Source organism: Oikopleura dioica, chromosome 1 (genome assembly GCF_907165135.1).
Source record: "Oikopleura dioica chromosome 1, OKI2018_I68_1.0, whole genome shotgun sequence".
NCBI lineage: Eukaryota > Metazoa > Chordata > Appendicularia > Copelata > Oikopleuridae > Oikopleura > Oikopleura dioica.
Window position 1 is genome coordinate 4,357,183 of NC_137291.1, and position 12,381 is coordinate 4,369,563.

Sequence of the window (12,381 nt, forward strand, 5' to 3'; positions counted from 1 at the left end):
AAAAATCCAGCGTCTTTAGAAACTAGAAGGTGCAACTGTAATTATCCCATCGCTTCGGAATTTTTTCCCTCATTCTTGAGAAACTGGTTTCTGGAATCCAAGGAATACAAAAAAATAGCACACTGCCATCTTGAATCGATTTATCTTCCAGCTCATTCAACGGAAGTGTAGCGCAGCCAAAAAAAAAACGAAAAAATGAGCGATGAAGAAAGTTTTGAAGCAAAAAAGTAGTTTTGTTGTTTTCTTGCTGACTGAGTCAGATAATACCGAGTTAAAACGTGATAACCGACCGTACATCTTCTTCTAACACTGCTTCGGATCCACTTTAAAAAGCCACGCCGCGGTGGGCGATTACTTTCTAAGCCCTTTATTTTAAAATCTTTAATCTATTATGGTTAGCCCTTTTTTGAGGGTAAAACCTGTTTGGTAATAAGATTTTAAGGTAGATTTTCAGAAAAAAAATCAAAAAAATCGATTATTTTTTTTAATAAATATCTAAAAAAATATTTTTAACAAAAAATTTTAATCAAAAAATAATTTTTTTTGAGAAAAATAATTTTCTTTGTGATTAGTTCAATAAACAATTTTTCATCGGAACAAGCTGGCCAAATCTTGGAGTCATTTTCTGAACGTCTTGATTAAAATACCAGTCGCGAGAGCAGCGTTTTTGTGAACACGTCTCGAACAAGCGCGGCGTGGTTTTTGCTCGCACAGAATTTCTCGGTCGCGGCTTCCTCGAATCCCAAAAGGCAAGATATTTTTCCATCGATGCTTGATTCCATAATAGGCGGTTACAAAAAATGCTTGGTTTCGCAGACAGGTGGGGAGCGGTTTTGGATTATCTTGGGAATAAAAATATTCAAAAAGGAAAAATGACTTTTTTCGTTACTGGTAATTATGCGATTTTTCAGAAAAAAAATTTTCCGTCTTGTTCAATTTTTTCATTAAAAATTGTCGATAAATACATTTCTGGGTCTCGAAATGATGTCGATAATATAATCTAAGAGCTACAGTAAGTTCCAATTATTTCATCCCTCCGCGCGATAGGAAACGAAACTACCTCAAAGAGATCAAAGAAACCTGCAATTTTCGAAAATTGCCCCTGATAAGAAGCTTATCCAGTATGCATAAACCGCACAATGTGAGCAAATACTCCCCACAGACTGCACTTGACGCGGTTTCCGAATTTCAAACAAAAAGTCAACTTTCTCTCTCTTTTTTCAAAGTTTTGACTTTTTGTGCTTTGATTTTTGAGTCAAAAATGATCTTGAGCTTTTTCATGAAAACTCACGAAATTGATTTTTTTTTGAAATATTTCCAGCTTTGTCGCCACTTATGACCCCAGTTATTTGACAAATGCCTCGATTATGACGACGGGCATTTCAAATTTGTCACAATTACGAGCCTTTCTTTTTTCTGAATTTTCTAAATCCGAACTTGCCATTCTTTGAGTAAGCAAAATTTTGTTTGGAGGATGAAAAGAGCTTAGCTCGTTGCTGGCCCGTTCTTTCTAAACGAAAAGTCCTCGCAAATTGAACCGGATTTGAGCTAGCCAGATCAAATTTAATTCACTTTATCGGCTTTTTTCTTATTCTTACGTCATCGAAAAAAATGGCTAGATAAAGGGTTTTAACGAAGGGGGGCACCTTAAAAGAAACGATGACTCATCTACTTTTTTCCTCAAAAAAAAAGCCGCGAAGCGGCTTCGCCAAAATTCGAGTCGAAATTAGGGGTCAATTTTGGCGAAGCCGCTTCGGGTTTTTCTCAAAAAGCCGCTTTTCGGCTTTTTTCTTAAGAATCCTGACTTTGATTTTTCGCTTCGGATTATTCCGCTAGAAAATCAAATTCTGAAGAAAAAAACCATTTTGTTGATTTGAATTTCTTCGAATCGAAACGGGAAAAGGTTGCTCTTTTTACGGAAATGTTTGGGTAGAACGTTACGATTGCGGTTCACGATAGTATCGCCCGGGTCAACCTTAGCGCTCTATTTTTAGAATGATCGCCAGAATAAGTCACCTACGATAATAAAGGCTTTTTTCTTTTCTTACATCGGAATGCGAGAAAGTAAAATTTCAAGTCGATTTTGTGAAAATGACATGAGCCCGAGTGACCCAAGAATTTGACTCTTTGGAGAGGGTCGCCCAGCTGCACGTTTCAGAAAGAAAGAGTGTTCTTCTTAAAGTCATTTTTGCATTTTTATCTTTTTTTTTTTTAGACAGAAAGATTTGGGAAGATTTGATGAACGAGAATTTTAAAAGAATTTCGCGCGAAAAAAAGAGCAGAAAATCTGGTGGTGACAAAGTGTTCAAGTGCTCGAAGCAGCTTATTTGAAATTTTCTCGCGAGTTCATTTCTCTGATAGAAAAAATGATGATTCTGTAGTTTATTTTTTTACGAAAATAAAATTTTTGTCAGGAAACGGGAAGAGAGAGATAAATGGTCAAAAAATGAATTTCTCATTCATTTCATTTTCAGAATTTGGACTAAAGAATGATGCATTTTTCGTTTGATTTTGATTCTGGCATTTGTTCGATGTCTCCAGCAATGTCTTGAGTAACTTCGTCTAAATAACTGGGCTCGCCAACCTGAGTCGAAAACATGAATCTTGGTCTGAAAGATCAAAACGGCCAGAAATTTTAAAAAAGATTGAATAATAGTTTTCGGAAGCCGCTTCGCGGCTTTAGTTTTAAAAAGCCGCTACTCGGCTTTTCATTTTTGATCTTTCAGACCCTGACTCAGGTTTTCTTTTCAGGTTGCCGAGCCTAGCTATATAATCAAGCCCTTCATTCACGAAACCAGGTGGTTCAGGCTTTTTCTGGGAATCAAGCCGGATTTTGTCAATATTGGCTTTTTTTTTGCGATGATAGCATTTATGCCATAATCATAAATATTTTTCTCTCGATCGCATTCCTGGATCGTCAAAAGAACTCACAGTCGATTCCTCTGAATTGCATCTTTCTCTACAACTACTTGAAGGAATCTCGCAAGTTGGCCTGTTGCAAGTTATTTCTTGGCATTTAATATTTTCCCTGCAGCTAGAAAGTCTCTCTCCACATGATGAAAAACAATTTTCGACGTTTTCTCGGCAACTTGAATTTCCCATTTCTCTACTATTATGGAATGTACTCGGCTTGCGTTTTTGTTGACCTTGGCGAAAAAAACGGCAATACTGTTTACCCTGCAATTACGCTCAGGTGGCTTTTGGGCTTGTAAATAGCACTTTTTTTCACTCAAAAATATTTTTTTCGCTTCTATGATTTATTGAGGAAATACACATATTGTTGTATTACATTCTCAATTTTTCTAAAACATTTCTAGCTCCATTTCTTATCCTTTGAAAGATATTTTGTGAGAAGTTAGTATCGTGTTCTTCTTCTTCTGTTAATTCTTCTTGTAAGGGAGATGGTTCGGGCAATGATGAATCAACTCTGTTAATTGACTCTGCGGCTCTAAATGGAGGAGGTGGAATTAAAGGCGGTCGTGGTCGAATTCTAGGTGGAGATGGTGGCGGTGGTCCGGGAAGGTCGAGAATTTCTTCGGCAAGATGCTGGTTTACGTCGCTTATGTTCTCAATTTCTGCTCGTTGTTCGGGTGATAAAAATGGTGAGGGAGGAAGTCGACCAGCGCAGGGAGGTTTTGGAGGTTTTGGAGTCAATTTAGTACAATTTCGTAGGTGTAGTCTTATCTGCATATTACTAAATTCTTTTCGTTTACGCGGGCCACTGTGTTGAGCAGCTGGTAGCGGCGGCGAAATCCGATGATTTAGGATTGCATTTGGAACTTTTCTCAAAATTATATTGTTCAAACTTTGAATTAGTGGTGGAGCTCCCGGTTGCGATGATCTTGCTGATAGTGAAGGAGGTGGAGGCGGCGGAGGAACTCTTGTTGGAGGATGTGTTGGTGGTCGAGTTTCTCGAAGGTTACGAATTTCTTCGATTTTTAAAAAACCTTCATCTTGGAAATTCGGCTTCTCCATATTTCAATTTTTTCTCTGTTTCTTTCAGCATTAATGAAAAGAATCGACTATTCTGAATAGTGCTGCATTCACAAAAGTCTATTCCCATTATTTTTATCCCCATAAAATCTTAATCATCCAATCTTTAGTACAACGCTGAATCAATGCAAATAGAGCTCAGATTCTCTAAAGCGCGTCGTAAACCAATTATAACTCAGGGCGACCGTTTGTCAAAAATTCACGTCACAATGTCCAATAATCTATGGAGAGAAGCCTTCTTTTTCCAACTTTCCCGGGCGATGAAGATTTTTTCACACATTTTTTCATGACACTTTCGAGCGAATTCACTTCCCTTTTCCTTTCAGCTGCGAAAACGTCCACTCAAAGTGATCCCTTCTTGATTCCCATTGGATCAAGCTATGCGACCTCTCTCGAGTCCGAGGGATCAATCTCTCGGCTCATTCGGATTACGAGCCAATCAGCGGATTAATGGCCACGTTCCCGGCTTCGCTGATTTTGTTACGTTTCGGCGAAAAGGGCTTTTGCCTCCAAAAGATTGACGATTATGAATAACTGACGCGATAATAAGCAAGAAAGGTTCTAAAAAACGCTGATAAGAAAAACTTTCAATCTAAAAATTCGTCATAAAAACGTCGAATTGACCGATAACAGAAGCTAGAAAGAAGATTTTTGAGCAGAAAAGTCATCTTCTTGGAAAATTCCGGCAACGCGAAATTTAGGAAATATAAATATTCACGAAAATTTGTCTTAATCCGTGTTCTAAGCGGCTCCGAGCTTGATACAAACATCGATATTATGACTTCTTCCGCTCCGCAAGTTTTGCTATTTATTTTGGCGAAAAATTGAAAGTGAGAAAATTTTAATCCAAAATAAAATAAAGCCCAGAAAGCCCTTTTTTCTGAAAATTCCGTTCTCCTCAAAATGTTATCCTTTTCCCGGTTTCTTTTATTTATGTCGACAAAACTAGAATTTTCAACCACTGTGATTCAATTCTCCTAGCCGCTGTTCATGTTCAACTGGCCGCAGTTGAACACTTCAGTTCTCAGGAAAATCAAAGAACGGGGACACGTACTAGGAGAGCGTTAGAAAGACCTCGGCGGAGGAAAGAATGACAAGTTATTTGTTGAAAGAAACGGCAGATGATGGAACTAGAAGTGACATGATTTGTCAAATAACGGGGCGATCAAATTAATCCAACGAGGAACGATTGTTTTGAATGATAAGGAAGAATCAATGCTAAAATTTTGGCTCGGCAAGCTGTGTAGAAAACCTGAGTCAGGTTCTGACCAGCTCAAATGAAAAGCGGCGTAGCGGCTTTTTTTAAGATGAAAGCCGCGGAGCTGCTTCGTCATCAAAAAAAGCCGACATGCGGCTATTTAATTGAGCTCTTCAGAACCTGACTCAGGTTTTCTACACAGCTTGCCGAGCCGAAAAGAGGACCCGAAATGATAATAAGACAATTTTTAGTAAGAAATCGTACTCCATCTGTTTTTCTTTTTCTAAAACTCGAATCTGTATATTTTGTCAAAGCTGTCTGAAGCTCGCAATATAATCCAGCTGAAACTTTCTCAAAAAACATTCGCTGGAAAAAGTGTGTTTGTGCTTATCTGAACCACGTTTTTGATGCCAGGGCGATTAGGGGCTCATCTTGAGCACGAAAGTTAAGTAAGCGTTTTTCGCGAGTAGATCCGGCCGCTCTTGAAAATATACCCAAATTATCCGTAACAGAAGCACCTACCCGTACTTGACGCAAGGTGACTTCTTTTTAGACTCAAAAAAAAGCTTGATTGATAATTTTTTTGATAAATTTTTCAGGAAAATATTGAAAAATTTAAGATTTTGAAAAATATTTTTTCAGAAATTTAAATGTAGATACCCTTAAGTTTTTCTCAAAAGATAACATCAGCCCGTTATGAGCAATTATTTGAAGAAATAAGGGTGTCAAAAGGAAATTTTGAAGAATCTTTCTTTCAAAATCGATTATTTTGAACATGAATTATTGCCAAATTTTTCAGTATAGAAATTCGAAAACGAAAATTTCTCGGTTTTCGGGTTTGGTCAACCACGGAACCCTTCCATTGGATATTCACGTGACCGCAGCTTTGGCAGGCTGCACGTCAACCGAGAGATTTTCGTGGCCAAATGGAGCCAAAAAACTCGAACTTTTGAAAAATACTTTCGTGAATTTCACAGATCCTTTTTATTCAAACGCAGCGATGGTATAGTTAATCATGGCAATAAGAAGTCCCATGACACCTCTCGTAAAAAGCGATTTCTTTCTGTTCTGCATCTTTTCCTCCTGTTCTTCTTCCGTCAAATCATGTTTCGCGTCTTCTTTTGTTCAATGAGCAGTGAAATTTCGATCATTCCAAAAAGAATTTGCAGCAAAATCGAGACCGAAGCCAGAACCAATTTCAGCAATCTTGGGTAGAAGACACAAAATTCTAAAAAAAAATTTTTTTCGAGCCAATGAGCGAGAGGATCCAAAACACGCGCTAAAAGTACCTTTGCTTCGTTCTTGATCTCTGAGCATGTCCATGCATTCTTTCGAAGTATCAATTTTGCAGTAGTAGCTGCAAAACACCATCTTCTCGATTTCGCCCCTAAAGCCATCTTGCCATCTTTTTGGTTCAACAAGCAACATACTTAACTGTAATGAAATTTCCAACAATCAGGGCAGAATTCAACGCTTGGCTATTGAGAGTATTGACTCTATTTCCGTGCTTGCGATTTTGATCTGTCGTGTTTTCGCTGTACTCCCCTCTAGAATTGAGAGTGTTCATGCTCTTAGTTCTGTACGGTTCGTTCGGGTTGCGATCTGGCGGCCCGTCGAAATCGTGAAGTCTCTGGCGCATGGACGAGTTTTGCGAATTTCGTCCATCGCGATAATCTAAAAAGCTTTAGAAAAATTCTAGAGCCCGTGATTTTACCTGAGTCTCGGCCAGAATCTCGATTGAATCTGTCTTTCAGTCCAGAAGTAGCTCTTGACGCCAAATCTTGGGCCATATCTCCATATTTGCCTACAATGGGGATCATCCCGTTTCTCTCAAAATTGATCGATTACCAGTATCAGGATGAAGATTCCCCATTTTATCCTTCAATCCAGCGGCTGCTTCTGCCGCTGATCCTGGTAGCTGACCGAATTTGTCCTGAAGGTTTCCAGCCATTTCCCCAAATTTATCTTCGGAAATTTTAAGAAGAAAAAATCAGGAGGAACTTACTCATTCCAGGTATTCCACTCATCTTATCCTGAAGTCCAGCAGCAGCTTGAGCAGCAGAACTAGGTAGTTGACCGAATTTATCCTGAAGACCTCCAGCAATATCCCCAAATTTATCTAAAGAAAAATTTCTTCATTCTTTTGAAAAACCTACCCATTCCAGGGATTCCGCTCATTTTATCCTGCAGTCCTGCCGCCGCTTGAGCAGCGCTCCCAGGGAATTGCCCAAGTTTGTCCTGAAGACCTCCAGCAAGATTTCCAAATTTATCTAAAAGTGGCAAAAACAAACAAGAAAGCGCTCTTACCTGCTCCTGGAATGCCGCTCAACTTATCACTCGCTCCTTTCGCAAGATCTCCCATTTGGTCAAAATCCGGTATTTTTGGGAACTTACTCCTCATTCCCGAAAACATTTCCTCTCCATCCGAGCTCGAGTTGTTATTTTTTGACATGAGCCTCTGCTTTTCGGGATCGTGAGTTTGCTTTTTTGGTATCAAAGGAGGCCCTGGCAAATCATCTTGAAATAACTAACGAATCAAAAATGTGCTTTACCTTCATTTTGCCACCTAGATCTGTTCATTTCTTGTCTCTGAATGATCGTTTCTCGGATGTTTTTACTTTCCCTTTCGTATTTTTAATAAAGCGCGTTACGAGTTCTTTGAATCATAAGAACGATTTTGGGCAGCAGTCAACAGCAAAAAGGGCCATATAAAAACGTGTAATAAAAAGTAGAGACGACGATGAATTCTTTTTTTAATATCACTCTGATTTTTCCCGCGCTTAATTATATTTCAATGAATCAAGAAAAATAGCATTGTACGGATTAATTCATATCGTAAAGCTCATTGTAAAGATATTTGTATGTTTTTTGTTCCATTTTTAAATTCATTCAAAATGTAAATAAAGTAATAAAATATTCAAATATTTGCTTCTCTGGATGCTGCTGGGCTATTATTGCAAACAGATCCATAGAAAAGAGATATGTCGAGCCCGCGTTCGACAATCATCTTTAGTGAATTAACCGATACGACACCGGTCGACCCTGATGAAGGACCTTCTAAAGCAGGTTAATATTCATCGAAAATATAAGTCCCTTATTGCTTCTGGTAAGAGCCTTAAACGGTGAAAATTTAAATTTAAGATCATATTAAGATGAATCGCTGAAAACTTTAAGATAAAGCCAAATGACAAGTCATTTTCATAGGTGTATCAATATCCGAGATTGATAAAATGATCGCACAAGAAACCGCTCCTCTTTGGAAATTATACGGAAACATGCAAGCAACGATTCAGAAGCAGCACTTTGAATTTGAAAACACCATAAAAAACCTGAAAGATGAAGTGAAGACTCTTCAGGATGAGAAAAAAGAAATGGCGGATAAAATTGATAATCTTCAATTGAACAATAACCACTTAAAAGACAATATAAAATTAATGAAAATGGAAAATGAAAAGCTCATGGTGAAGTTAAAAAGAGATTGGAGAAACTCGAAAACTCAAGAAGAGATTAATAAAATACAAATTGATCTATTTGAGATGAAGGTCGAATTAAAGTCGGAAATCCAAAAGAATCGATGGGCAATAGCTGGGAATGGACATTATTATGGTCCGGACCCCTTGGAAAAATTCGACGGAATTCGTAATGGAACCATAATGGAGCTTAAAATTGTACTAGAACTTATCGCTCGGGGAGCTAAAGCAGTAAATTTTAAGAGAATAAGTCTTTAATATTGTTTTTTATCCATTTTTAATTGAAAAAATTATGACTTACCAAAGCTATCACGAGACTATCACGAATTTGTCATTACTGAAGCAGACTGGGAAATCGAAAAATTCATTGTAGGAGATGAGTCGTTAGATGTCAAAGAGTTTCCTATCTCTGAGCATTTAATGATAAAGAAAAAAGGTTTTTGTTCTTTTTTCTTTTATTATTCTGTAATATACAAAATATCTGTTAGGGCAAATTACACGATTTCGAGTGAAATGCGAAGATATTGACCGCGAGACTGGTGAAAGCTCGATCAATAAAGATGTTCATGGAATAATGGAGACTGAATATGGTGACATCGAAGATGTTCCTTGGCAAAAGCTTCCTTTGATAGAGGAATCATTTCAATTCTTTCATTCCTCTCTTTATCGCGCGAAAGCACCTTCTGATTTGCGATTTAATATACTTTTTGAATAAAGGAACGAATTGAATAAGACTCTTGGATATATTATGTTTAAAATTCGTCATATAAGAATCTCTAGAATTTCTTTAAAAGAAGTGACGGTCGACACTGACTATGTGACATAGTCTATGTCACTTTGCCCGCGCTTTTTCTATTGTTCCTTTTTAGACTCGCTCATAGTGATTGCAGGATTGGTTGACCCTTCACCCGCTCTTTAGGGGGCAAGTACCTGCGCAACCCACTGTACAATGAATGAGCTTCGGCAGTTTTTTAACAAACTGAAATCGTTTGGTAATTGGCAAAAACAACAAAATTGTTTATCTGCTCGTCCATTTTAAAATGAGTGGTGCTCTAGGCTTAAACCCGTCTGAGCTCCTTACAAATTTCTTGAGCTCTATAATTTCCTCTCGAAAAAGAGCCTCATTTCTAAACGTGAGGTCACAAAATAATACTTTTCCCTCGTCTTCTCTGACTGACCTTTTTTGAGATTATTTTTTGAGTTTTGTTATTTTACCCGAAATCGTTTAAAAAACAACTATGTCGAGAAATATTGGAGGAATAAATAATCATATGGCGAAAAAAGGGTGAGTACCGTAAAAACGCTATTTTGCGAAAAACGGTAAAACAAAAAGAAAGGTGATAAAAACCTGGGCAGGAAAAAACGCGTAAAAGTTCTGAGCAGCTAATTAAAATGGAACAATAAACTTGAAACCTTAGATTTCGCGTCCTAAACACCGTAGTTGTTTTACTATGATCGAGAAGAAAATAAAAAGCCTGACAGGGCAGCTGCCTAAAATGCCAAAAACAGGGTAAGTTCTTAAAAATGTCAAATAATCATTCTTTTTGACAGTTTTTTTTGTATATATGAATTTGTAGACGTAGTCAATATTTTATGAGAAATCATAAACTAACTTTCGTACTTTTAGTTATTGCATTCTTCAAATTGCCATAGTCAAAAATATTTTGAAAACCAAATTGATCATTTTCAGGCTTTTTGAAGAGAAAAAACAGCAAGAAGTAGAAATGAAAAAGGATAAACCAAAAGATGAAAAGAAAAATCCAAGCGCTGCGCTTTCCAAGTTTCAGGAAATGTCACAAATAGAAGCTGCCGATACAGAGTTTTTCACTGTAACTTACATGAAGAGCGATCCGAAAAGGAAGCAGAGGGGCCCAGGGAATCATCTGAAATTCGACCTGAAAAACACCAAGTAAGTTTTTTCGATTTTTTGACCAAATTTTGACCAAATTTTGGCGAAATTTTTGGCAATTTGGTCATTGATCAAATTTTCAGCATTTTGGTCCAAATGAGCGAGGAAATAATGCGAACCAATTCCGGTTTTCCGATGGAAAAATTGAAAAAATTCTCTCAAGGAAAAACAGACGACGCCGAATTTTTCACATCTAGTTATTTGAAAAACGGGCAAAAGACCAAATTTGGCACCCCAAACTCCGTCGAAGTCGAACAAGTGAATTGGTTCAGAAGCGGGTTGAAAAAGCCGAATCAGGTTCAGAAGGCTCCAATCATCGACGAAGAAGAGGAGGAGAGTGTTGATTCAAGAGATCGGATTCAGAAAAATTATTACAGTAACTTCGCGAATTCTTCTGATACTGATGATTCCCGGAGCTTGATTCCTCGAGGTTAGGATTTTGAGATTCTTCTTTTTATCCGTTTCTAGCGCGAAGTAAGAGCAAACTTGGCTACCCGATTTCTTCCCACGGTCGGTTCAAAAATCAGCGTTCTGAGTCAAACAGTAAGTCAAGATCTTAAAATTTTTTTTCCAAATTTTTTGTCCAATCATCAAATTTAAGACTTTCAAAAATCCGCGAGAGACGATGCAATCGAAGCTGTAACACAACTTGAACCACTGAGAATCGACGACCCTCCTTTCGATTTTCAGAAAAACCCAAATTTGAGAATTTCGACTGTTTCCATCGAAAGCGAAGTGGACCTGCCCAAGTTTGGTGAAGAAAAGAATCTGGCCAAGCAGCTGCAATCAATGCATGGGAACGGATTCAAGAAGCAATTTCCGCACCTTCCACCGCCTTATGTTTCAATGAGGGGCGAATTTGAATCTGACTATCAAAGAGGTAAAAAAATCTGAAAAAAAATTTGCGTGGGCGGCTACTTGGCTGCTTATTGGCCGGATGGCCAAATCAAGGCTTCTGATTGGCCAAAGATTTTCACAGAAAATTTGATCAAATTTTTTTTTTCGATTCGAAAAATTTGATTAAATTTTTTGTTCGACTCGGCCCATTTTTTAACCCAAATTTTCCGAAAATTAAGTTTGCTATGAGTCATCAATTTCGACAAAAAAAGCAAAAATACGATACTTGTGACATTTTCACTATTTTTGCTCTTTTTGATCGGTGCAAGGGGCGATAACAAGCGATTATTTTTATCAGTCCAAAAAAGTGAACTCCCCACTTCGAGTTTTGTTATTTTGGAATCAGCGAACTTGCGTGGCGGCGCCAACATCTGTGAAATAATTCAATCTTGCGTTATTTCAGATTTGCGAAAACGTCCGTCCGCGACGAGGAAGAAAAGCTTTGGAAGCGATTACGCGAGCGATGAACCTCTTCTTAACTTTGAACGAGAACGAAACGTCAACGCGGATTATCCAAAATATGGTGAGTTGGGCAACTCTTTTGTTAGGAAAATTAAATTTTTATGACATTTTTCATTGTTACGCCGTTTATTTCTTTCATTTTTTTTTAATTCAAAAAAAAATCATCTTTTTGATCGCAAAAATGTCATTTTTCAAGAAAAAAATTAATTATTTTTTGAATTATTTTTTGTGCCCAAATCTTGCTCAAATATCTCCAGGTACAAAAAGTAAAAATTTAGAATTGATTAATTACTTTGAAATCTAATTTTTGATCTTTAGAGAGCCTTGATCGAAAAAGAAGAAGTTCGAGAGACGATCGAGATCGAAGATCACGTGATCGAGAGCGCGATCGTGATCGAAACCGACGAAGAAGAAGAGAAAGATCCTACAGTGACTACGAAACCTCATCCGAT

The 12,381-nt window shown here is 37.6% G+C and overlaps 1 protein-coding gene across 1 annotated transcript; it reads right to left on the reverse strand.

Moving 5' to 3' along the window:
* Positions 1-6,169: 6,169 nt before the first annotated feature.
* LOC145709690 (uncharacterized) lies at positions 6,170-7,702 on the reverse strand. The gene is made up of 8 exons (XM_081787395.1): positions 7,499-7,702; positions 7,348-7,461; positions 7,197-7,310; positions 7,040-7,156; positions 6,906-6,995; positions 6,622-6,865; positions 6,481-6,578; positions 6,170-6,419 (listed from the first exon to the last, which is right to left on the reverse strand). The coding sequence occupies exons 1-8, from the start codon at positions 7,641-7,643 to the stop codon at positions 6,289-6,291; spliced, it is 1,053 nt and encodes a 350-aa protein (XP_081643521.1). The 5' UTR covers positions 7,644-7,702; the 3' UTR covers positions 6,170-6,288.
* Positions 7,703-12,381: the final 4,679 nt, after the last annotated feature.